At 36.9% G+C, this 23,162-nt stretch overlaps 1 protein-coding gene across 1 annotated transcript in view; it reads left to right on the top strand.

The window, feature by feature from the left end:
- GLIS3 (GLIS family zinc finger 3) overlaps positions 1 to 23,162 on the top strand; it is a 591,890-nt gene that overhangs the window by 346,343 nt on the left and 222,385 nt on the right. Inside the window, exon 7 of the mRNA XM_053702545.1 lies at positions 19,375 to 19,516. Within this exon, the coding sequence (XP_053558520.1) occupies positions 19,375 to 19,516 (142 nt within the window). The remainder of the gene's footprint in view (positions 1 to 19,374; positions 19,517 to 23,162) is intronic.

Raw genomic sequence — 23,162 nt, 5'->3', positions numbered from 1 at the left:
ATGTGTGACTAATATCTAAATTAATGATGTCATGCTCTATGAATTTTGCTATTGATTCTTTTACTCCTGACATGTTAATTGACAGAGACATATACTGTAAATGAGCACTGATATTGTGGTAAATCTGAATCATGTCTAAAAAGGGCACTCTTAAAAATAAAAATAATAAAAAAATGGTTATAAACTGATGCATGTCAGCTGACACTTTAGTGTTCGGCCCTCTGGCTATGGCCTAGTTGCCACAGTGCATGCCATACACAATTTTATCAAATTTACCCAATTGTTATATAATGTTTGTGTAAACCATGGAGATATTTAGCTGTACTTTTACTGCGTTTACATATCACAATATTCATCTACAGATCCCCACTTGCATCACCTAGAGCAGGGGTGTCCAAACTTTGCTCTCCAGAGGTTTTGGAACTACATTTCCGATGATGATCAGCCAGCATTTCTAGCTGAGCATCATGGGAAATGTAGTTCCAAAACCTCTGGAGAGCAAAGTTTGGACATCCCTGACCTAGAGAGCTCACTTTTTCTTCTGAACTGTAAGGCAATGCAGTGGAAAAGATAAGGGATCAAAATGTCACAGAGAGAAAAAAAGCAGAGAGGATAATAGTGATAATAGACCATAATCAATAATATAATTGGAGCATCTATGATAACACGTTATAAATTAAAGTACTATTTAAAAAATGTATCCATTTTTACTTTAAACTTTACAATCACTTTAAAAAAAAATTGTATTGTTTAGTTGGGTAATAATAAATGTTAGCTATCAGCTCCAACTAATCATTGAAATCCATATTTAAGTATTGAGAACCCAATGAAAAAACTTCCTATATACATAATACAATATTAATTATACAATAAATATCTTTAAATAATGTGCCAGTCTATCTAATATAATATTACACCAGTTCATTTTTATATACAATCTAATGTATAATCCTCTCAGTGCCTTGTTTGAAGTGAAACAGATATCTAAAAGCAATTCTGGTCATCAGGATCTCTTCAGTGACTGTAAATAATATTCTAGCGTTCACATCCTCTATAATAATTTACACAGTCTTTTAAATAAATCGGGGACATTACATTTTACCTCATTTTTTCCCTTAGGAATGTAGTTTTCAGAGAAGTAGAAACGCAAAAATAAATAAATAAAAAATAAGCTGCTTATAGGACAAATCTAAATAGGCTTTTTTAGCGTTGACCCGTAGCTAATGTGATCAGGGAAAAATACAGCTAATCTCATGTAGCCTTGTATTGCAGTATTAGCCAATGAATGGGTTATTTTGCTATTAATGATTCAGGGGTCTATGGATTTATGAAATCCTAGGGATAACTCAAGTGGGTTAAGCACGTCAATCATATATTTGAAGCTTACCTGAAGTAAAATGTCTTTTTTGGAACGCAAACCGCCTGTTACCAAACAACCAGAGACTATGAATATATTTAATTAACATAGGAATAATTGCCTCACTCTTGGTCCTTTACCAGATCGCTTCAGCATTACTCATTCATTACCATATTCAGAGGGTATGCTAGAAAGATGAAAGAAAGATTTGCCACATAAGACATCTATTCAATAGCTGAGAGACTGAACTGAGCTATGCTAAGAACTGTTTTCTTTTTGTCTGGTTGCTGTAGGGAAAACACAAACATCTCATGTAAGCTACTTACAAATTGGGAAAACTGTAAAGCAAATTAATTGCAAGGCAGCTGCCTTAGTGAAAAATAAAAGTTTATGTGTAAAATAGTTTGCTATGGAAAATGTTAGCTGTAATGTTTTGCTTACTCGGAAAGTAGGTTGAATAAAAATTTTAGAAGAATAAACAGAGCAAGCTATTGGTCATAAAATATATTGCAAATGATATATTTCTGAGTGATATTTTATATATGTTTGGTTAACCCATTTGCTGAATGTTACTTTATAACCACAGTTCCTAAAGCAGGTATTTCAAAATATGGTGTTTACCTTTTTCTTTTTTTTGTGTGTGTGGGTATTCTACCATTTTGTTATTCTAATGTAAACTAGGACAGTCTAGAAAGTGAACTTAACAAATGGTATTTTATTTACAATAAAAGTGATGGTGCACCTTAGTGACTCCTTCCTCCAACGCATTTCACTCCTACTAAATAACTGATTATTATCTGTATACTGATATGTACAGTAGAATCAACCAGGAGATTTAGTTTTTAATGTTCATTCTGTATTGCAGCTATTGAGATAACATCTTTGCACACAGACAAAATGTGAGTCTTGTGTTAGAGAAATAAATATGACCAATTTTGCTAAATGAGCATTTAGAGCTTTTACTGTAAGCTCTTAGCAAAAAAAATGCTTTCAGAAATTTGGAAATAATTTAAAACCCCTTATGCACTGAATGCATTGTTTGACCGATTTACTCCATGCAATCAAAATAGAACTTATAATATGAAAAACATTAAAATGTATAGTACAAGAACAAAATCATTGTCATTCCCTTGACATTGTCCCTACCCCATCACATTATTCAGATATTATCTAAAGTATTTTTCATGTTTATTACCCTTTACTTTTTATGCTCTGCTTATTTCATGTGTCTTGTTCTTTGTATGATGGTCTTATTTTCTATGTATCCCCTGAGTCACCTAGGAACAGTGCACTTGCATTATTTTGGTACTAGATCCACTGGTTAAGTTGTGAAGAGAGGTGAATTGTAGCTGTAAATTTAGCATAAAATAATAATTATAATAATATAATAGGTAAGTAATATAGGTAAAAAAATAATAATACTCAAAACATCAAGTTTAACCTTACACCCATTCCTGTTACTACTGTTTATCCAAAAGACGGCAAAAAAAAGAACAAATTGAAGAAATTTTCTGTTATGCCCTAATAAAAAAAAAAAAAAAACCTTCTTGACTCCAAAGTGGCAATCATATCAAGTTGCTGAACTGTACCAAGAGAATAAAGATAATTTGATAATAGGAGTAAATTAGAAAGTTGTTTAAAATGTCATGCTCTATCTGACTCATGAAAGAAAAAATTTGTGTTCAGTGTCCCTTTATGGTGTATGGGGAGGAGAAGTTAATGCAGTGATGATATCCAAAGTCCTGAAGTTAGTGCACGTCAGTTTCGCTTACGTGAAAAAAATTTCTTTCAACTTGTAATACGTATGTTAACCCACACGCGTTAAAAGTTTACTTCCAGCCAGCGGTGTCTGACCCTATGTTTTGCAAAGTATAATACTATAATAGTAATAATAATTTATTTCTCTTTATTTTTAACAAATTAAAATGTATCATAAATAATATTCACTTTGGTAAAGAAAATGGTAAAATAAAGTTATATTCTCAATGGGTTTATAATGCAGTGAGCAGAATATACAGTCTGTGGGGTCTATTTAAGAAACAGCGGATGCTGCCTCCGACCCACTCCGCTTCAGTTCCGGCTGAAACGGAAGTTAAGAAGCAGCTGTCCTAAGACCGCTGCTCCTTAACTCGTCCACCACCTCTGAGGTGGCGGACAGCAATCTGCCCGATCGAATACGATCGGGCTGATTGACACCCCCTGCCAGCGGCCGATTGGCCGCGAATCTGCAGGGGGTGGTATTGCACCAGCAGTTCACAAGAACTGCTGGTGCAATGATAAATGCGGACAGCGCATGCTGTCATCATTTATCGATGTGCAGCGGACATGATCCGCTATATCGGATCATGTCCGTCCGCACATTAATAAATGGACCCCTGTGAGTGTGTGTGTGAGTGTATATGTGTTCATATATATGTGTACAAATATGTGTGTGTTCATGTGCGCGTGTATATGTATATGTGTGTGAGCATGCCTGTGTGTGTGCATGTATGTTTACTTATGTGTGTACGTGTATGTGTTTGCATGTGTGCTTGTCTGTATGTGTGTGAATGCGTATGTGCGTGCATGTGTGCTCTTCTGTATGTGCGTGTGTGTGTACTTGCTTGTGTGTGTGTTAGTTCATGTTGTGTGCTTGTGTGTTAGTTGTATGTGTGTCTGTGAGTGTATATGTAAGTGTATATACAGTATATATATATATATATATATATATATATATATATATATATATATATATATATACAGTATATATATATATATACACACACATTTTTTAAATTTGAAAATATTTCACTCTTTTTTTCTAGTTTTTTTCTTCAGTAATGATTCTTCTTTCACCTATTTATTTCATGAGTTTGGATTAAGAAAGGTATGCATTTGCATTTGCGATGATTCTGTCCCATTTGGATGGAAAAGTTTGTGCTTAAACATTTTAAAATTGGACAAACAAACTTTAATGGCTTTGCTCAAGCACTGTGCCAACTGGATGCTGGCTTCAGATGTAACTACAAATAAGCTGCAGTTGATCTTAAATTTTTGGGAACATTTTACAGTTTTCTAATGACATTATTACAATTAATGGCAAAAGAATTCAGAGCTATCACTGCAGACATTGTGCATGCCACATTGCATCCGTGGCATTAGTTTTCTGTAAAAATTTAAAACGTGACATCTGTTACTGAGAAATATTTCTTTACATCCTTGATTATTTTTTTTTTTACCTCTGTGAATATAAGGTATACCTGAAAGTAGCTTTCTGTAATGCTGGTCATGCCGAAAAGTCATGTTATGCTCTCAATTATCTGTTTTACAAACATAAACTCCAAGATTTACGCAGAGTGCCATGCAACAGATGTGCTACTTAATCCCCTCAGTGCCAGAGGGTTCTTCAATAAAGTATGGAGAGGGGAGGGCGATTAACCCCTTAATAAAAGAAGTTTATCTGTGGAAATCATTCAGTTAGTAAATCAGCGCCATCAACAGCACTAAACTTCTTATGCAAATTAATCTAAACTCTTTTGGAAATGCACTACATAAATCTTCCTTTCCAAAATATAGGATGAAAGATTGGTTTCCAAATAATCAATGACTTGTACATTTGACACAATTTTATCTTATTATTATTTATTTGAAAAACATAATTGTGTCATACAGTGCTGAATGCATGATCACTGGGTTATATATAAGATTTGATAAAGAAGATTGAACCAGGGAGCCAGATGATCTAAAGCTCTCTGGGCTGGCAAGATTTTTAAAGATTGCTCGCCAGTCCTTCTATTTCCCTGGTGGAATGATCTAAAGCCACTTTTTAGCTAAGGTATATACATCTGATCTGGCTAGCTTTATATCACCAAGCCCAGAAAGAGAAAGACTGTTCCAATCAGCCAATAGGATGAGAGCTCAATCCTATTGGCTGATTGGAACAGCTAATAGGATGATAGCTGCTCAAATCCTATTGGCTGATTGGAACAGCCAATATGATTTTAGCGGCTCTAATCCTATTGGCTTATTGAAACCTTTCAGCCAATAGGAATGCAAAGGACGCCATCTTGGATGACGTTACTTGCATTCAAGATCCCGTTTACGGCGGAGACTGTATTGAAGAGGAGCTCCTCGTCGGATGTCTTCAGGATGGACCCGCTCCTCGCCGGATGTCTTCAGAATGGACCCGTTCCTCACCGGATGGATGAAGATAGAAGAGGCTACATGGATGAAGACTTTGCCGGCTGGATGAAGATGGAAGAGGCCGCCCAGATGAAGACTTCTTGCCGGCTGGATGGAACCTTCAAGCGGAACTTGAAAAACTGTAAGTGGATTGTCAGGGGTTAGTGTTAGGTTTATTTAAGAGTTTTTGTGTAGATTTTATTTTTAGAGTAGGGTCTGGGCAGTAAAAGAGCTAAATGCCCTTTTAAGGGCAATGCCCATACAAATGCCCTTTTCAGGGTAATGGGGAGCTTAGGTTTTTTTAGATAGGGTTTTTATTTGGGGGGGTTGGTTGTGTGGGTGGTGGGTTTTACTGTTGGGGGGGTGTTTGTATTTTTTTTACAGGTAAAAGAGCTCATTTCTTTGGGGCAATGCCCCGCAAAAGGCCCTTTTAAGGGCCATTGGTAGTTTATTGTAGACTAGGATTTTTTTTATTTTGATACGGCTATTAGATTAGGTGTAATTCTTTATTATTTTTGATAGTCTGTATGGTGGAATGAATAGGTAATATGCAAGTTGTGCAAAAGCTGTGTATTATATACCAAATTACTGCAGAGTTTGTTAGAGGAAGTGATGTTTATTGTGGTAAATGCTGCAGTCTTCTATAAAATAATAAGATATGAGCGACCCTTTGCTTATGCAGTAACTAGATCTTTAGATACCTTTACGAGGAGTGTTTGTGTGGTAGCATTCATACTGATTTGATCCTTAGAGAGAAAAACAGAGGCATCCTAAAATGTAATTAGGGGCTGCATCAATTTTTTTTAGATGTTCTTGACATTCTTTACTGTATTTTACCCAGTACCTTTGTTGGAGAGTAATTCCAGATATTTGCACTCTCTTTGTAAAGTAATACTTTAGCAAAATAAAAACAGATGCATTTAGAAAAAAAAATGTTTGTTTGACTTTCAGTATCCAAACTTGCTTTACACATATACCAGATCTTCTTAAAATCTCTCCTAAAATCTCTCATAATATTTTATCCATCACCTCTGCTGAAATACTATGCCACATGTAAAATTATTCTGTGTTTTGAAAAATTAAGAAAGAGGCATCTTAAGATAAAATGTCTATAGTATAAACACGTTCTGAGAAACCTTTTAAAAAAAAAATTAATTAGTTATTCAAAAGCTTTGAAAGGTTTTAAAAAACCCTGTCACTCGAGACAGACATTTTATTCTTACCAATTCCTATGTTATTCAAAGAGGCTCTTCCATTAAAGAATAGACAGATGAGTTTACTTTAATGAAAGGTTACTAACAAAGGAAATACAGAGTCTATTTGCGAATCTACCCACCTCCCACCCCACCTTTTTTCTGTAGCGTAGCTCCCCATCCCTCCCTTTCCCTTATTTTCTGTTGTGTAGGCCCATCCCACTCCCTCACCCTCCCTCCCTCCCTCCTCCATTGCTGGACCGCCCACCCACCTCCTTGATTCCCTACCACACCTTCTACCAGCACCAGAAGATGATTGTTACAAATAGACATGTGTGCCACTAAAAAAATTGTTAGTTTCGTTTTGATTAGTTAAATAAATAATTTTGTTTCTGCAAATTAGTTTAGTTAAGTTTTTTTTTAAAAAAAATTCTTTCAGCAAATTAGTTAAAGGGACAGTCAAGTCCAAAAAAAATGTTCATGATTTAAATAGGGAATGACATTTTAAACAACTTTCCAATTTACTTTTATCACCAATTTTGCTTTTTTTCTCTTGGTTTTCTTAGTTGAAAGCTAAACCTAGGTTCATATGCTAATTTCTTAGACCTTAAAGGGACATTCCGGTCAAAATTTAAATGAGCATAGTTTAATTCCATCTTTGAATAGAAACACATTTGCAATATACATGTTTTGGCAATAATGCTTTTTATAAAAGGTATCACTCTGTTAGTGTTAACATTTTTCTCTGCATGTGCATGTGAAGCATAGCTGGATATTCTCAGTGCACCAGCATTTTAAATATTGCAGCTCCTCAGAGGGACTTCTATCATGTGAGCAATGAACAAAGTGAGTCATTACCAGATGGTACAAGCATCTTAGGCTCTCTGAGCAAGTTCCATGTTTAAAATACTGGTGCACAGTGCATATTTAAATACACTTTTGAAACAGCTATAGCTTTTATTAGAAGCATTTTTGCTAATAAATGTATATTACATAAATGCTTCTTTTCAAAACTGAAATGCATACATGTGGATTCCAATTTTGGCTGGAATGTCCCTTTAAAGACTGCCTCTAATCTGAATGCATTTTGACCACGAGAGGGCATTAGTTCATGTGTTTCATATAGATAACATTGAGCTCATGCACGTGAAGTTAACCTTGAGTGAGCACTGATTGGCTAAAATGCAAGTCTGTCAAAAGAAGGGATTATCTATATTTTTAAACAACAAAAATTCTGGTGTTGACTGTACCTTTAAGTTAAGTTAATCGTTTTTTCAGATCTGTTTGTTTTTTCCGATCCATTCATTATTCATATGCATTCTAATCTGAAGTTATAAATAATGGATCTGAAAAAAACGAAAGGATCCGAAAAAACTATTTAATTTAACATAACTAATTTGCTGGCGATTGCCAAAACAAAATGATCTAAAACCACCGCCGCCGCCACCCACATCGCCGACACTAAATAAAGCTATTAACCCCTAAACAACCATCCCCCCACATCGCCGACACTAACTAAATCACTAAATAAAGCTATTAAAGGGACACTATACCCAAACATTTTCTTTCATGATTAAGGTAGAGAATATAATTTTAAACAACATTCCAATTTACTTCTATTACCTAATTTGCTTTATTCTTTAGATATACTTTAATGAAGAAATAGCAATGCACTTAGTCAGCTACCAATCAGCAGCTACTAAGCATATCTAGATATGCTTTTCAGAAAAGAATATCAAGAGAATGAAGCAAAATAGATAATAGAAGTAAATTAGAAAGTTGTTTATAATTGTATGCTCTTTCTAAATCATGAAAGAAAAAAATTTGGGTTTAATGTCCCTTTAACTCCTAAACCGCCATTCCCCGACATTGCCGACACTAACTAAACCTATTAACCCCTAAACCACCATCCCCCCACATCGTCAACACTACCTAAACCTATTAACCCCTAAACTGCACCCCCCACATCCCGACACTAGCTAAATAACTAAATAAAGCTATTAACCTCTAAACCGCCGTTCCCCGACATCACTAAAACTAAATAAGCCTATTAACCCCTAAACCGCAGTTCCCAAACATCACCAACACTAACTAAACCTATTAACCCCTAAACTGCTATTCCCAAACATCGCCAACACTAACTAAACCTATAGTGTTGGTGATGTGGGGGGACAGCAGTTTAGGGGTTAATAGGTTAAGTTGGTGTCGGCAAAGTCAGGACATTATTATGGGCTCTGTTTAAGAAGCTGCTGGCGTTCTTCTGCGTACTTCAATCCCCACTGACTTTTCCGACTGGGTGATTGACAGTGCGTGGCCACACTTCGCTTTGTTTGCAATGATTAATGCAGGCAGCATATTGCTACCCACTAGCTGCAATGCCAGACGGACATAAAGGAGTTGTTAGCCTCTGTCTGTTTGGTTCATGCTAAATTCAATAAAGTGCGAGTGGACATGATATGATGTAGCATAACATGTCCGCCGCACACCGATGCTGTCGGCATTTATCATTGCACAAGCGCCAGTCGGCATTTATCATTGCACCTGCCCCATTCAGATTCGCCGCTAGCAGGGGGTGTCAATCAACCCGATTGTATAGGATTGGGCGGATTGATGTCTGCAGCCTCATTGCAGGCGGACAAGTTATAGAGCAGTGTTTTTTTGCGCAGAAATAGGGGCATCCATTTGGAGCTTCAGAATTCGGCCCCTATAAATTTTAATGTACTTATAATTTTGACATTGCATCTAATTTTACATAAAGAGCTAACAATAATGGGTTATTTATATGAAAAAAATTATATGTGTAAATGAGTGCGCACCACACCTACACTGGAGACGAATGTGAGTTTAGCTTTTTTTGGCCAACTTCTGAATATAATTCTTAGAGATAGTTTGCAAAAATATTGGATTTGTTTAAAATGAATCCACTAGATAAGTATTGATGTTTAACCCCTTAACGACTGAGGACGTGCAGGGTACGTCCTCAGAAAAAAGGCAGTTAATGCCTGAGAACGTACCCTGCACGTCCTCAGTGTGGAAAGCAGCTGGAAGCGATCCTGCTCGCTTCCAGCTGCTTTCCGGTTATTGCAGTGATGCCTCGATATGGAGGCATCCTGCAATAACCTTTCACGGCCATCCGATGCAGAGAGAGCCACTCTGTGGCCCTCTCTGCACCGGACATCGATGGCCGGTATCGTTGGTGGGTGGGAGCCGGTATGGGAGGTGGGTGGCGGCCATCGATGGCCCTGGTCATGTGGAGGGGGGCGGGATCGTGGGCGGGGGAGTCCGGGGGCGCGCGCGGGCGTGCGCACGTGCACGAGGGGGCGGGGGCGGGCGCGTGCACGGGGAGGGAGCGGGTGGGAACCGCTACACTACGGAAAAAATGTGTCCCCAAAACACAAAGTGGGACAAATAAAAAAGCCCTTGTGTGATTTAGGTGGTGGGGGGGTGGGGGGCGATTGAGCTACACTACAGAAATTAAAAAAAAATAATAATAAACATTTGATTGTTCAAAATGGGTACTGGCAGACAGCTGCCAGTACCCAAGATGGCCCCCAATAAGGCTGAGAGGGAGGCGTAGAGAGCTGTTTTGGGGGGGATCAGGGAGGTTGGGGGTTAAGGGGGGATCCTAAACACAGCATATGTAAATATGCTTTTTTTTTTTTTTTTTCTTTAAAAAAAAAAAACTTTTATTTTAGTACTGGCAGACTTTCTGCCAGTACTTAAGATGGCGGGGACAATTGTGGGGTGGGGGAGAGAAGGGAGCTGTTTGGGAGGGATCAGGGGGTGGGATGTGTCAGGTGGGAGGCTGATCTCTACACTAAAGCTAAAATTAACCCTGCAAGCTCCCTACAAACTACCTAATTAACCCCTTCACTGCTAGCCATAATACACGTGTGATGCGCAGCAGCATTTAGCGACTTTCTAATTACCATAAAGCAACGCCAAAGTCATATATGTCTGCTATTTCTGAACAAAGGGCATCCCAGAGAAGCATTTACAACCATTTGTGCCATAATTGCACAAGCTGTTTGTAAATAATTTCAGTGAGAAACCTAAAATTGTGAAAAAATTAACATTTTTTTTTACTTTGATCGCATTTGGCGGTGAAATGGTGGCATGAAATATACCAAAATGGGCCTAGATCAATACTTGGGGTTGTCTACTACACTACACTAAAGCTAAAATTAACCCTAGAAGCTCCCTACATGCTCCCTAATTAACCCCTTCAATGCTGGGCATAATACACGTATTGTGCGCAGTGGCATTTAGCAGCCTTCTAATTACCAAAAAGCAAAGCCAAAGCCATATATGTCTGCTATTTCTGAACAAAGGGGATCCCAGAGAAGCATTTACAACCATTTATTCTATAATTGCATAAGTTGTTTGTAAATAATTTCAGTGAGAAACCTAAAGTTTGTGAAAAAATTTGTGAAAAAGTGAACAATTTTTTTTATTTGATCGCATTTGGCGGTGAAATAGTGGCATGAAATATACCAAAATGGGCCTAGATCAATACTTTGGGATGTCTTCTAAAAAAAATATATATACATGTCAATAGATATTCAGGGATTCCTGAAAGATATTAGTGTCCCAATGTAACTAGCGCTAATTTTGAAAAAAAGTGGTTTGGAAATAGCAAAGTGCTACTTGTATTTATGGCCCTATAACTTGCAAAAAAAGCAAAGAAGATGTAAACATTGGGTATTTCTAAACTCAGGACAAAATTTAGAAACTATTTAGCATGGGTGTTTATTGGTGGTTGTAGATGTGTAACAGATTTTGGGGGTCAAAGTTAGAAAAAGTGTGTTTTTTTTCCATTTTTCCTTCATATTTTATAATGTTTTTTATAGTAAATTATAAGATATGATGAAAATAATGGTATCTTTTGAAAGTCCATTTAATGGCGAGAAAAACGGTATATAATATGTGTGGGTACAGTAAATGAGTAAGAGGAAAATTACAGCTAAACACAAACACCGCAAAAATGTAAAAATAGCCTTGGTCCCAAACGGACAGAAAATGGAAAAGTGCTGCGGTCATTAAGGGGTTAAAGCTAAGCGTGCTCAAATTTGTTTTAGCTGAAACAAATGTAGCTCATATACAGTAAAAATATACAGACTATCAAACAATTCTAATTTTTTTTTTTAAGGTTGTGTTTATAAGAAGCAGCAACATTTCTCATTTATTTGAAAAAGTTAAATATTTAACTTACCACATATATTTATTTATTGATTTTTAAATTACTAACGTATGATTCCTTTGAAGAACTACCAACATTTCCAAAAAAGATATTACTGTGATCTTTCATGAGGAACAAGAAACTGTTAATGGTCAGGCTTATCCAATAGCTGCACACAGAACACACAATCTTTACTTCTCCTTCATTACTGTGAAATGAATTGTTTGTAAAGGCATTTAGCATGTTAAGCAGTTGCTTCCTTGAATATTCAAGGCATGAAGACGCCATGGAACAACGTCCCTTCAATCATCAATTCTTTTAAGAGTAATTATTTAATGTAGTTTTACCTAAAGGGGCATGAAACACATTGGCTTTGTAATATAAAACTTTTAATTCTGCATAGTAAAAGAAAAAACCTGCAATATACTTTCACTATTTATTTAACTCTTTAAAGTATGGCCTAGATTCCATTGCTGTTGTGGTAGCAACAACAAGTATCTCCATTAAAGTCTATGTAAATGTTTTATGTTATCACCAGTTTACACAATTTACAACAGCAATGGTAACAAGGCCTATGAGTTTCCCAACCCTACCATGTATACATCCCAAACTGTCCTCAGCAGAGACGATCAGATAAAGAACTACAAAATATTTCAAGTTTTGCTAAGAAAATGACAGTGGCAAGTTGTGTCAAGTCCAGTAAAAAAAAAAAATCTGGAACATTGGAAAATGTTAGTTTAAAACCCCCAAATGTTGTTTTTATTTTATCTCAGTTTTGTATATTTTGACAGATTGAAGATATGTAGAAATGTTTTAGTTAAAGGGACACTGAACCCAATTTTTTTTATTTCATGATTCAGATAGAGGATGCAATTTTAAGCAACTTTCTAATTTACACATATTATCAATTTCTCTTTGTTCTCTTGCTATCTTTATTTGAAAAAGAAGGCACCTAAGCTTTTTGTTTGGTTCAGTACTCTGGACAGCACTTTTTATTGGTGGATTCATTTATCCACCAATCAGCAAGAACAACCCAGGTTGTTCACCAAAAAATAGGCCGGCATCTAAACTTACATTCTTGCATTTCAAATAAATATACCAAGAGAATGAAGAAAATTTTATAATAGGAGTAAATTAGAAAGTTACTTAAAATATCATGCTCTATCTGAATCACGAAAGATTCAGTGTCCCGTTAATGTTATAGCTAAGCTGATTGCTTTTTAAAAAATGAATTTCATTAAGAAAACCCGAATCTCATTATATCAGTATTATTTTAAAATTATATCTTTTTTTGTCTTTGTTTTTTTATTTCTGAAAATTATATTTTCCTTTTTTATCAGGGTTTAAAAATTGCATCTGGGAAAACAACAAAGAGTAATGTTTGATCTCTAAATAAAATGCCAAATTAAGGAATCTGACCTGACTGGCATTCTATCATTCCTCTCCCTGGTCCATCTGATTTACCATTCTAGAGATTCCATATAAGACATGATCATGTTCCTCCTTGTTCCCTTGTAAACATTAACAGTCCGGTCTACTTGAACAAATTCAAATATTAATCATTGTTAACATTGACTTGTTTTTCCATTTTGACAGAACCCTTTACATTGTCATGGTAACAACTCTTCTTGTTAATGTACATAAAGGTGAAATGCTTTATATTTCTAAACTAAATTAAAAAAGTATATTGCAAACAAATTCCACAGTTTAGTTCAGAGAAAATGGCATACCCCATTGTCTCTTAAACTATTTATAATTCTTTTCAGTTGTCAGAAAATTTCACCTCTGTGAAATCTAATAAAGATACTCTGCCTACTGTGTTTCGATTTCTTACTGTCACAGAGAAAAACATTTTTCTTACTTTTCTCTGCAGTAAAAAATACCCTATAGGTGCAGTATTTTGTGATATTTCTGCTTTCAGTAGAATTCACTTTCCCTGACTTAAGCTATTAAGAAAAACACATACTGTAATACATGTTTTGTCTTTTCAAATGAAGTAGTAAACTATATTATTTTGCATTAAACTTTCAAGCAGCTGGCTCTGTTAGATAATTAGGTGTTTAATAAAATTCTCCATATTTTTTTTTAAAAAAAAAACAATGAAACTATTGTGCTGTTATTGAGAGGCATACCAGTGTAATTTTATTATAATTAGTGACATTAGAAACCAAGCAGTGCTCCACCCTAATACATCTTTCTCACTATACAACCAATTTGCTTGAACCAGCCTGTAAATGCTTAATGGTATGTTATGGAACCTCTATTTTTTCCTCTATTTTTTCATTAGAGAATATTTTTTCTAATCACTAGTCAAGCTGTGAGCTCAACTACTTGTGATGAGCACAGACCTCCTCTATAATTTTCTTAAGATATATATATATATATATATATATATATATATATATATATATATATATATATATATATATATATATATATGTGTGTGTGTGTGTGTGTGTGTGTTTATATTTATTCACACACACACACACTATATTGTCCAAAGTATGTGGACACCTGAACACCACACTTTTTGGACATCCCATTCCAAAACCATAGGCTTGGAAGAATTTCCACAAGATTCTGTGTCTTTGGGAATTTGTGCTCATTCAGCCAAACGTGCATTTGTGAGGTCAGGCACTGATGTTGGACGAGAAGGTTTGCATTGCAATCAACATTGCAAGTTCCCTTAAACATGTTCAGTGTGTTTGAGGTCAGGACTCTGTGTAGGCCACTCAAATTCCTTCACACCAAACTCATCAAAGCATGTCTTCATAGACCTTGCTTTGTGCACATGGTTACAGTTATGCTGCAACAGAAAGGGCCTTACCCAAACGGTTGTCACAAATTTGGAAGCACCCAATTGTCTAAATGTCTTTGCAGGGGTGGAACTACAGGGGGTGCAGAGGCCTCAACTGCGTCCGGGCCCCCAGAGGTTGGGTTTCCAGGTCCAATAAAAAATGTTGACCTGCCACTGCCTGCACTGATATCATGTGAGCATTACATGATGCTTCACTAGTGTCTCTGTCTCTGGCTTCATGGGTTAGTGTTTCTGTTTTACCCATTGGTCTTTATGTGTGTGTGTGTATGTATCTATGTATGTATGTATGTATGTGACTGTGTGTGCATTTATGCATGTATGTGCGTGTGTGTATGTTTGTGGAACCAGCAAATTACAGACCTTGTTACTACAGCATGGGGGGGCAGGGTTAAACAGTGTCACTATACAGTACCACTATATACAGTGCAGGGGGGGGGCTGGACCATGTCACAGACTACTGTGGTCACTTTATAAAGTACTGGGGCAGGTAGGGGCAGGCCAGCCATCTCACCATCATCACCATCACCACCATCATCTGTGTCACTAACTCACTATCTACAGTACTGGTGGGTTAAACAGTGTAACTATATTCAGTAATAGGGGGTCAGACCATCTCACAGACTGTGGGCACAGGGTACCTCCTTTTGCAGACACGTAATCTGATTCACATTTTTTTTCAGTGTTAAATGTAAAAAAAAAAATGAAGATATGTATCAAATTCCCCTTTTGGGGGGTGGGGAGCCCTTCTTAGATTTTTGCACCTGGGCCCTTTGGTTTCTAGTTACGCCTCTGTGTCTTTGTATCCTGTACTAATAAGATGACCCTTTACTTGAACTAAGGGGCCTAGCCCAAACCCTGAAAGACAGCCCCAGACCATTATACCTCCCCCAAAAACTTAAAATTAGGTAACATTCTACTGGTATGTACCACATCCAGATTCTTCTATCAGACTGACAGGTCGGGAAGTATAATTCCTTACTCCAGAGAGCACGTTTTTGCTGCCGTAATCCAGTGGTGGCTCGCTTTACATCATTCCAGCCTCATGGCATTGCACATGTTGATTTGAGGCTTGTGTACAACTGCCCACCCTTAGCATTTGCAGGGTCCTAGGCAAGACAAATTTGCCCTGCCCCCTGTATGGCCCACCCCTGTCCCAACGTTCAGTGTGACCTATAAGAAAAACAGTATATATTACACCTCCTGATACCATAAACACTTGCACCTTCTCATAGCCTCACCCCTGAAATTGCAGGGCACCCCCAAGTGCGGGGCCCTTGGCGGGTGGCCCTCTCACCCTGCCCAAAGGTCAGGCCTGCTGCCCAGTCATGGTAACCCATGTCATGAAGCTCCCAATGCACAGTTCTTGTGCTGATGTTGCTCCCAAAGAAAGTTTAGAACTCTGAAGCGAGTGAAACAACAAATCATAGGCAATTTTTATGCAATATGCATTTCAGTAGTTCCCCATCACAGAGTCTGCATGGTCTAACACTTCATGACTGGGCTTTTGTTGCTCCTAGATGCATTTACTTCACAATAATAACATTTTCGGTATACCAGGGCTTATCTAGTAGGGCAGACATTTCACAAGCTCACTTGTGGCAAAGGTGGCATCCTATGACAGTGCTGTGTTTAATATCACTGAACTTTTCAGTGCAACCCATTGTACTGCCAATATATGTCTGTGGAGATTTCATGTCTTTGTGTTAGATTTTATGTACCTATTAGCAATGGGTGTGGCTGAAACACCTGAATTCAATAATAAGTAGTTGTGTCCACATACTTTTAGCCATATATCTTTTACATAACAATCTAAAAAATTCTATACATTTGCATTGAGTATTTTCTTGCATCATATTTTGATTTGAACCACATTTTTAGTGTAAAAAGTTAATACACAATTAACAACGTTAATGTATCATTTCAATGTAGCTGAAATATTTAAATAGATTTAGATCTCTTTTCTGCTGATGGCAGAACAGAGCTAAACTGAAAACTCTGATTATCTGGACAGCTATTTAGAACCAATGGACACTTGACGCAACATTGCAAAACCAAAATTTTACAAATTTAAAGGGACACTAAACCCAAATTTTTTCTTTCATGATTCAGATAGAGCATGCTATTTTAAGCAACTTTCTAATTTACTCCTATTATCAATTTTTCTTCATTCTCTTGCAATCTTTATTTAAAAAGCAGGAATGTGATGCGTAGGAGCCGGCTCATTTTTGGTTGAGAACCTGGGTTATGCTTGCTTATTGGTGGGTAAATGTAATCCTCCAATAAGCAAGCGCTATCCATGGTGCTGAACCTAAAATTGGCTGGCTGCTAAGATTTACATTCCTGCTTTTAAACTAAAGATAGCTAGAGAACGAAGAAAATTTGTTAATAGGAGTAAATTAGAAAGTTGCTTAAAATGTAATGCTCTATCTGAATCATGAAAGAAAAAATTTGGGTTCAGTGTCCCGTTAAGGAGATTCCCCATTATAACTAATGGAGCAGCATCTATCTTATAACCTGTCACCTCTTAGTACATAAAATAAGAGGTCAATGCTGTTTAATTAGATAGATCGCAAAAATTATGCAAAAAGCTGGATTTTGTTTTCTAATGGATTGAAATAATACTGTCAAATGTGTTCAGTGCAATGAGCAATTAAATGGACATTCTTGTGTATAAATAATTCCTCTACATTAGGGTCCAATTATCAGTGAAAGATAGTACCATCCCTCTATGGCCATCAAAACACATGGAAGATTCCATACAAAATATTAATGACATTGCTGGGGTATGATACAATCATATGATTTAAATAATATTCAAATCGATTGTAAATAGGCAGATGTAGTGAAAAATTAAAAAATCACTTACTTTATTTGATTCATTGTTAAAATAACACTCATTATGTGGCAAGATTAGACATCCATCCTCAGGCACCTATGATTGCATCATACCTCAACAATGTGATTGATAAAAATAAAGTTCCCTATTTTGTTGGAGGATTTTATGTTTAAACCAATTCCTTCTTTTACTAAGTGCGAACCTCCTTCCAAAAGGTTATGTATGGTGTGAGACTTGAACTACTGGAACAACCCATTCTGCCCCAGATGAGGATTCAGCCTGTGATTGGAGCATACTCATGTATGCCTGCTTACCATTTGCTCAGCAGCTGTAGCCTCACCTGGAATGGCACAAGAGCACAAGCTTGACTATGTATTAACAGTTTAAAAAAATATATATATATTTAAATTAAACAGAGCACTTTTATACCAGAGAGTAATTTAACATGGTGCAAAGATACTAAAAAAACACAAATAACTGGGTTTGTGAAAAAGAAATATATTTTAATTTAGAAAGATCTCAAAACCCTATAAAAGTCATGCAAGCTTGTTTATTGAACTGGAACACACCTCATATAGTTGTATCTAGAAGAGAGGATGGGAAAAAAACATAAGGTGCGTGTTTCTATATAGAAGTTATAAAAAAATAATACATTTCAGAGGAACTGTGACTTCCAATAACTGCACAAATTTGTCATCTATAAAATTGGTTTAGGAAATGTGTGGACATACAGAGTTTGTTATGCACTATAGTGAATGCTAATTATATATAACAATGTTGCCTTGTTAAATTGCTTCACCACTTTTCATGGAAAAAAATGGCAATATCTTCAGTTAATTTCTCGTGCTGTTCTCTCTAAATATTGCAATATTTGAAAAAAGGAATGTTCCAATTCTTGGTAATGCCAACTTTTTTTTTCCAGTGTTAATATCATCTGTTGAAACATAGCTCTTTATTGCAAATGAACTTTTCTTTTTAACATATTTGGAACATTTTTATTTATTATATATAACCTGTTGTTACATTGACAATTATTCCAAATACATATCCACACACCTCAGTGCACTATATAACTGCTCGTGCTTCATTGGGGGAGAGGGGGGTTAGGGACAACTATAAACTATGTTAACAAATGTTTTAGTGACCAGACTTTCCCTTAAAATTTTACACTTGAGGGGACTGAGGGATCTTATTGCAACCCTGCAGAATCAATTGTTCATAAGTATATTTTTTTAAGGATATATTATTGTCACCCAAATGTAGTTTGGAGAAATTCATTACAGGGATTTTCAATTCAATAAAGGGTTAAATATTTGTCTTAGTATGTGTATGTTTACATGCAGTTTAACATATAGTCACTGATCGATAACACCCGTTTCTAACTGTGAATTGAACTGATGCCAAATATGATGAGCCTGGCATTCAGCAAGCTGCAGGACTTCTCTATAAAAGTATGCAAATCTTTCACAACATGTTTGGTTCCTGGAGTACACATGCACCTAATTTCATGATGAAGACCCATTACAGCTGATAGCAGTAAAACGTAAGACTTAGTCGGTAATCGGAAGCAGACGTCTTTAGCTGCGCAAAGGGAAAACATATGGACTTCATAGAACTACTTAGAAACATCTTTACCGTGGAAAATAAATTATCACTAATTACCAAGACTCATGCTAGCCTGCACTGTTGAAAATACTTTTTTTTTTGCACATCAGTGACTTGGGTTTAAAATGATTGTCAAGCAATTGTCATATTCAAAACATTTTTTTACTTTGAACTGGTTTTGTATGTATTGTAACTTGTGAATTTTATTTCTCACCTTCCTTTTAGTTAAGATCAAGGACAGAACTTGACCAAGAAATCCTTAGTGATTGTCTCACTATTCAACCACTGCAGCCGGCCTCATCTCCACAGGACTCCACAGAGAACACACTGGGAAGGTCCCCTGGCTCTGTGCATGATGTGTACCCAGGTAAAGAGACAACTTGATGTAGCACACTGTAAGATTTTGTTGGGGTAGCTGACAAATAACTCTAAAGTAGTTTTACAACTCTGTAAGTTTTGTTTTGTTTTTTACTACAGGCTAAATTATGGGAATTATATCATTGTATTTTGGTGTAAAGGAGTAACCTACAGTTAAAAACAGGTTCCTATCTAAAATGAATGGCTACATACAGAATACATCTTGCCATATATATTACATTAGAGCCATCAATTCTACAGTATGTCTCTCTCTCTCTCTCTCTCTCTCTCTCTCTCTCTCTCTCTCTCTCTCTCTCTCACTCTCTCTCTCTCTCTCTCTCTCTCTCTCTCTCTCTCTCTCTCTCTCTCTCTCTCTCTCTCTCTCTCTCTCTCTCTCACACACACACACACACATGTGGACACACATGCACATTCACACGCACACTCATACATGCACTCATACCAATAAAAGCACACACTTAGGGGCATATTTATATATATAGCTTGATGCGCCGTGTTTCCGGCTAGCCTTCATCCTCGCCAGAAACACACGTTATGAAGCAACGGTCTAAAGACCGCTGCTCCATAACCTGTCCGCCAGCTCTGAGGTGGTGGGCAGACATCGCCGGAAATCAACCCGATCGAAATACGATTTGGTTGATTGACACCCCAGGTTAGCGACCCATTGGCCGTGAATCAGCAGGGGGCGGCATTGCACCAGCAGTTCACAAGAACTGCTGATGCAATGATAAATGTCGACAGCGTATGCTGTCGGCATTTATCGATGTGCAGCGGACATGATCCTCAATATCGGATCATGTCCGCTCGCATCATGATAACTAGGCCCCTTACTCTCATACTCAAATACACACAAAATCTCATGCTTAATTGGATATCAAACAGTAGGAGATTGTAATATAAAATGTTTTATTATGTGTAGATATGAAGACAACAAAACATTTGCAATATAGTTTCATTATTTATTTTGTCCCCTCTTCCTGTAATTAAAAAAAAAAAAGTTGGGTTTCTAAATTTCACTGATTTTCTATAAAGTAATGATTGTCGCTCTGGCAAGAATAGGATTGGGTTAGTACACTCTCTAGAGCATGTTAGGGTAAGTATTAACCATTTAAAAATGATTCAAAGGAATATTGAAGGTTTTCGTTAGTTTTTGTTCTTTTTCTTTAATTTTTGCTGGTGCTTTCATTCAGATATTCAATTTTGTTTATGAAAATTAATATACTGTACATTGTTCGTTACAAATGTACATTCATAACAAAACAAATGCACATCCCTAACAGATACAAAACTGGAAATAAAATAGTGTGTGCAAGCAAAGCTGTGTAATATATAAGATTATCTAACATGGTTTCCACACAGCTTTGGAAATATAAAACTTGACAGTAAAGTAAAGTAAAGACAGAGCATGCAATTTTAAACAACTTTCCAATTTACTTCTATTATCAAATTTGCTTTGTTTTTTGGTAACCTTTGTTGAAGACTAAACCGAGATAGGCTGATAGGGGCTAAGAAGTGTACACATGTATTTAGCAGTCTATGGCAGCAGTGTTTGTAACTATGTCTAACACTGCTGTAAACATTATTGCAAATACTGCTGCCAGACACATGCATTCTCTTGAACTCACATAGGATTAATCTTTAATAAAGGATACCAACAGGACTAAGCAAAATTGATCATAGAAATAAATTGGAAAGTTGTTTAAAAATTCATGCTCTAGCCCAGTGTTTTTCAACCAGTGTGCCGTGGCACACTAGTGTGCCGTGAGAGATCCTCAGGTGTGCCACGGCAGACTGACAACAGTGTGACATATTTTTTAAACTTTGCTTGTTTTTTACTCCCAGTGCAGGGGTAGTTTGTAGGAGGCATGGCATAACAGCACAATACATACAGTATGTGTGTGTTTGTGTGTATGTGTATATATATATGCTGTATTAGGCTACAATGTGTGATTTTTTTTAAATTTTGGGATGGTGGTGTGACACAGGATTTTTTAATGTAAAAAAGTGTGCCACGGCAAAAAAAAGGTTAAAAATCACTGCTCTAGCCAATCAATTCAAGTTTAATTTTGACTTTACTGTCCCTTAACCCCTTAATGACCAAGGACGTAAAAGGTACGTCCTACGAAAAAGGTCAGTTAACGACCAAGGACGTACCCTGTACGTCCTTAGGGGTTTCAAGCCGTGGAAACAATCATGATCACTTCCAGCCACTTTCAAGGTATTGCCGTGATGCCTCGATATTGAGGCATCACTGCAATACCTTTTTTGGCACACCAATGCAGAGAGAACCACTTTGTGGCCATTGCAGGGAGGTGGGGGGGCGCACCATCGCTGGCAAACTTCCGACCAGCAGTTGGAAATGACTGTCGGGTGCATGAGAGAACGTGTACGGGGGGTGGGGGGCGTGTGCGTACACGCCCGCGATCTGGCCACATTTAAAAATTTTAAGTTGTTTGGAGAGGGTGGTGGGAGAGGGTTGTGGGTGGCAGGGGAGGGGGTAATAACTTTTCAAAAAGGATCTGGGGGGGAAGGGGGGGAGGGTATGGAGGGGGGAAGCTACACTACAGAAAAAACACATTTGATTGCAAAGTGGGTACTGGCAGACAGCTGCCAGTACCCAAAATGGTGGCAAATAGTTAGTGGGGGGAGGGTTAGAGAGCTCTTTGGGGGGGATCAGGGAGGTTGGGGGCTAAGGGGGGATCCTACACAGCAGAATATATTTAAAAATATAATAATTTAAAAAAGCCTTTTATTTTAGTACTGGCAGACTTTCTGCCAGTACTTAAGATGGCAGGGACTTTTGTGGGGTGGGGGAGGGAAGAGAGCTGTTTGGGAGGGATCAGGGGGTGGGATGTGTCAGGTGGGAGGCTGATCTCTACACTAAAATTAACCCTTCAAGCTCCCTACAAGCTACCTTATTAACTCTGTCACTGCTGGGCATAATACAAGTGTGGTGCACAGCGGCATTTAGCGGCCTTCTAATTACCAAAAAGCAATACCAAAGCCATATATGTCTACTATTTCTGAACAAAGGGGATCCCAGAGAAGCATTTACAACCATTTGTGCCATAATTGCACAAGCTGTTTTTAAATCATTTCAGTGAGAAACCCAAAGTTAGTGAAAAAGTGAACGATTTTTTTATTTGATCAAATTTTGCGGTGAAATGGTGGCATGAAATATATCAAAATGGGCCTAGATCAATACTCTGGGTTGTCTACTACACCACACTAAAGCTTGTTTGTAAATAATTTCAGTGACAAACCTAAAGTTTGTGAAAAAGTTTGTGAAAAAGTGAACGATTTTGTTTCTTTGATCGCATTTGGCTGTGAAATGGTGGCATGAAATATACCAAAATGGGCCTAGATCAATACTTTGGGTTGTCTACTATAAAAAAATATATACATGTCAAGGGATATTCAGGGATTCCTGACAGATATCAGTGTTCCAATGTAACTATCGCTAATTTTGGAAGAAAAATAGTTTGGAAAGTGCTACTTCTATTTATTGCCCTATAATTTGCAAAAAAAGCAAAGAACATGTAAACATTGGGTATTTCTAAACTCAGGACAAACTTTAGAAACTATTTAGCATGGGTGTTTTTTGGTGGTTGTAGATGTGTAACAGTTTTGGGGTT

Source organism: Bombina bombina, chromosome 2 (genome assembly GCF_027579735.1).
Source record: "Bombina bombina isolate aBomBom1 chromosome 2, aBomBom1.pri, whole genome shotgun sequence".
Taxonomy (NCBI): Eukaryota; Metazoa; Chordata; class Amphibia; order Anura; family Bombinatoridae; genus Bombina; species Bombina bombina.
The sequence above is the reverse complement of the archived record's forward strand: the minus strand, read 5'-3'. Positions and strand labels throughout refer to the sequence as shown.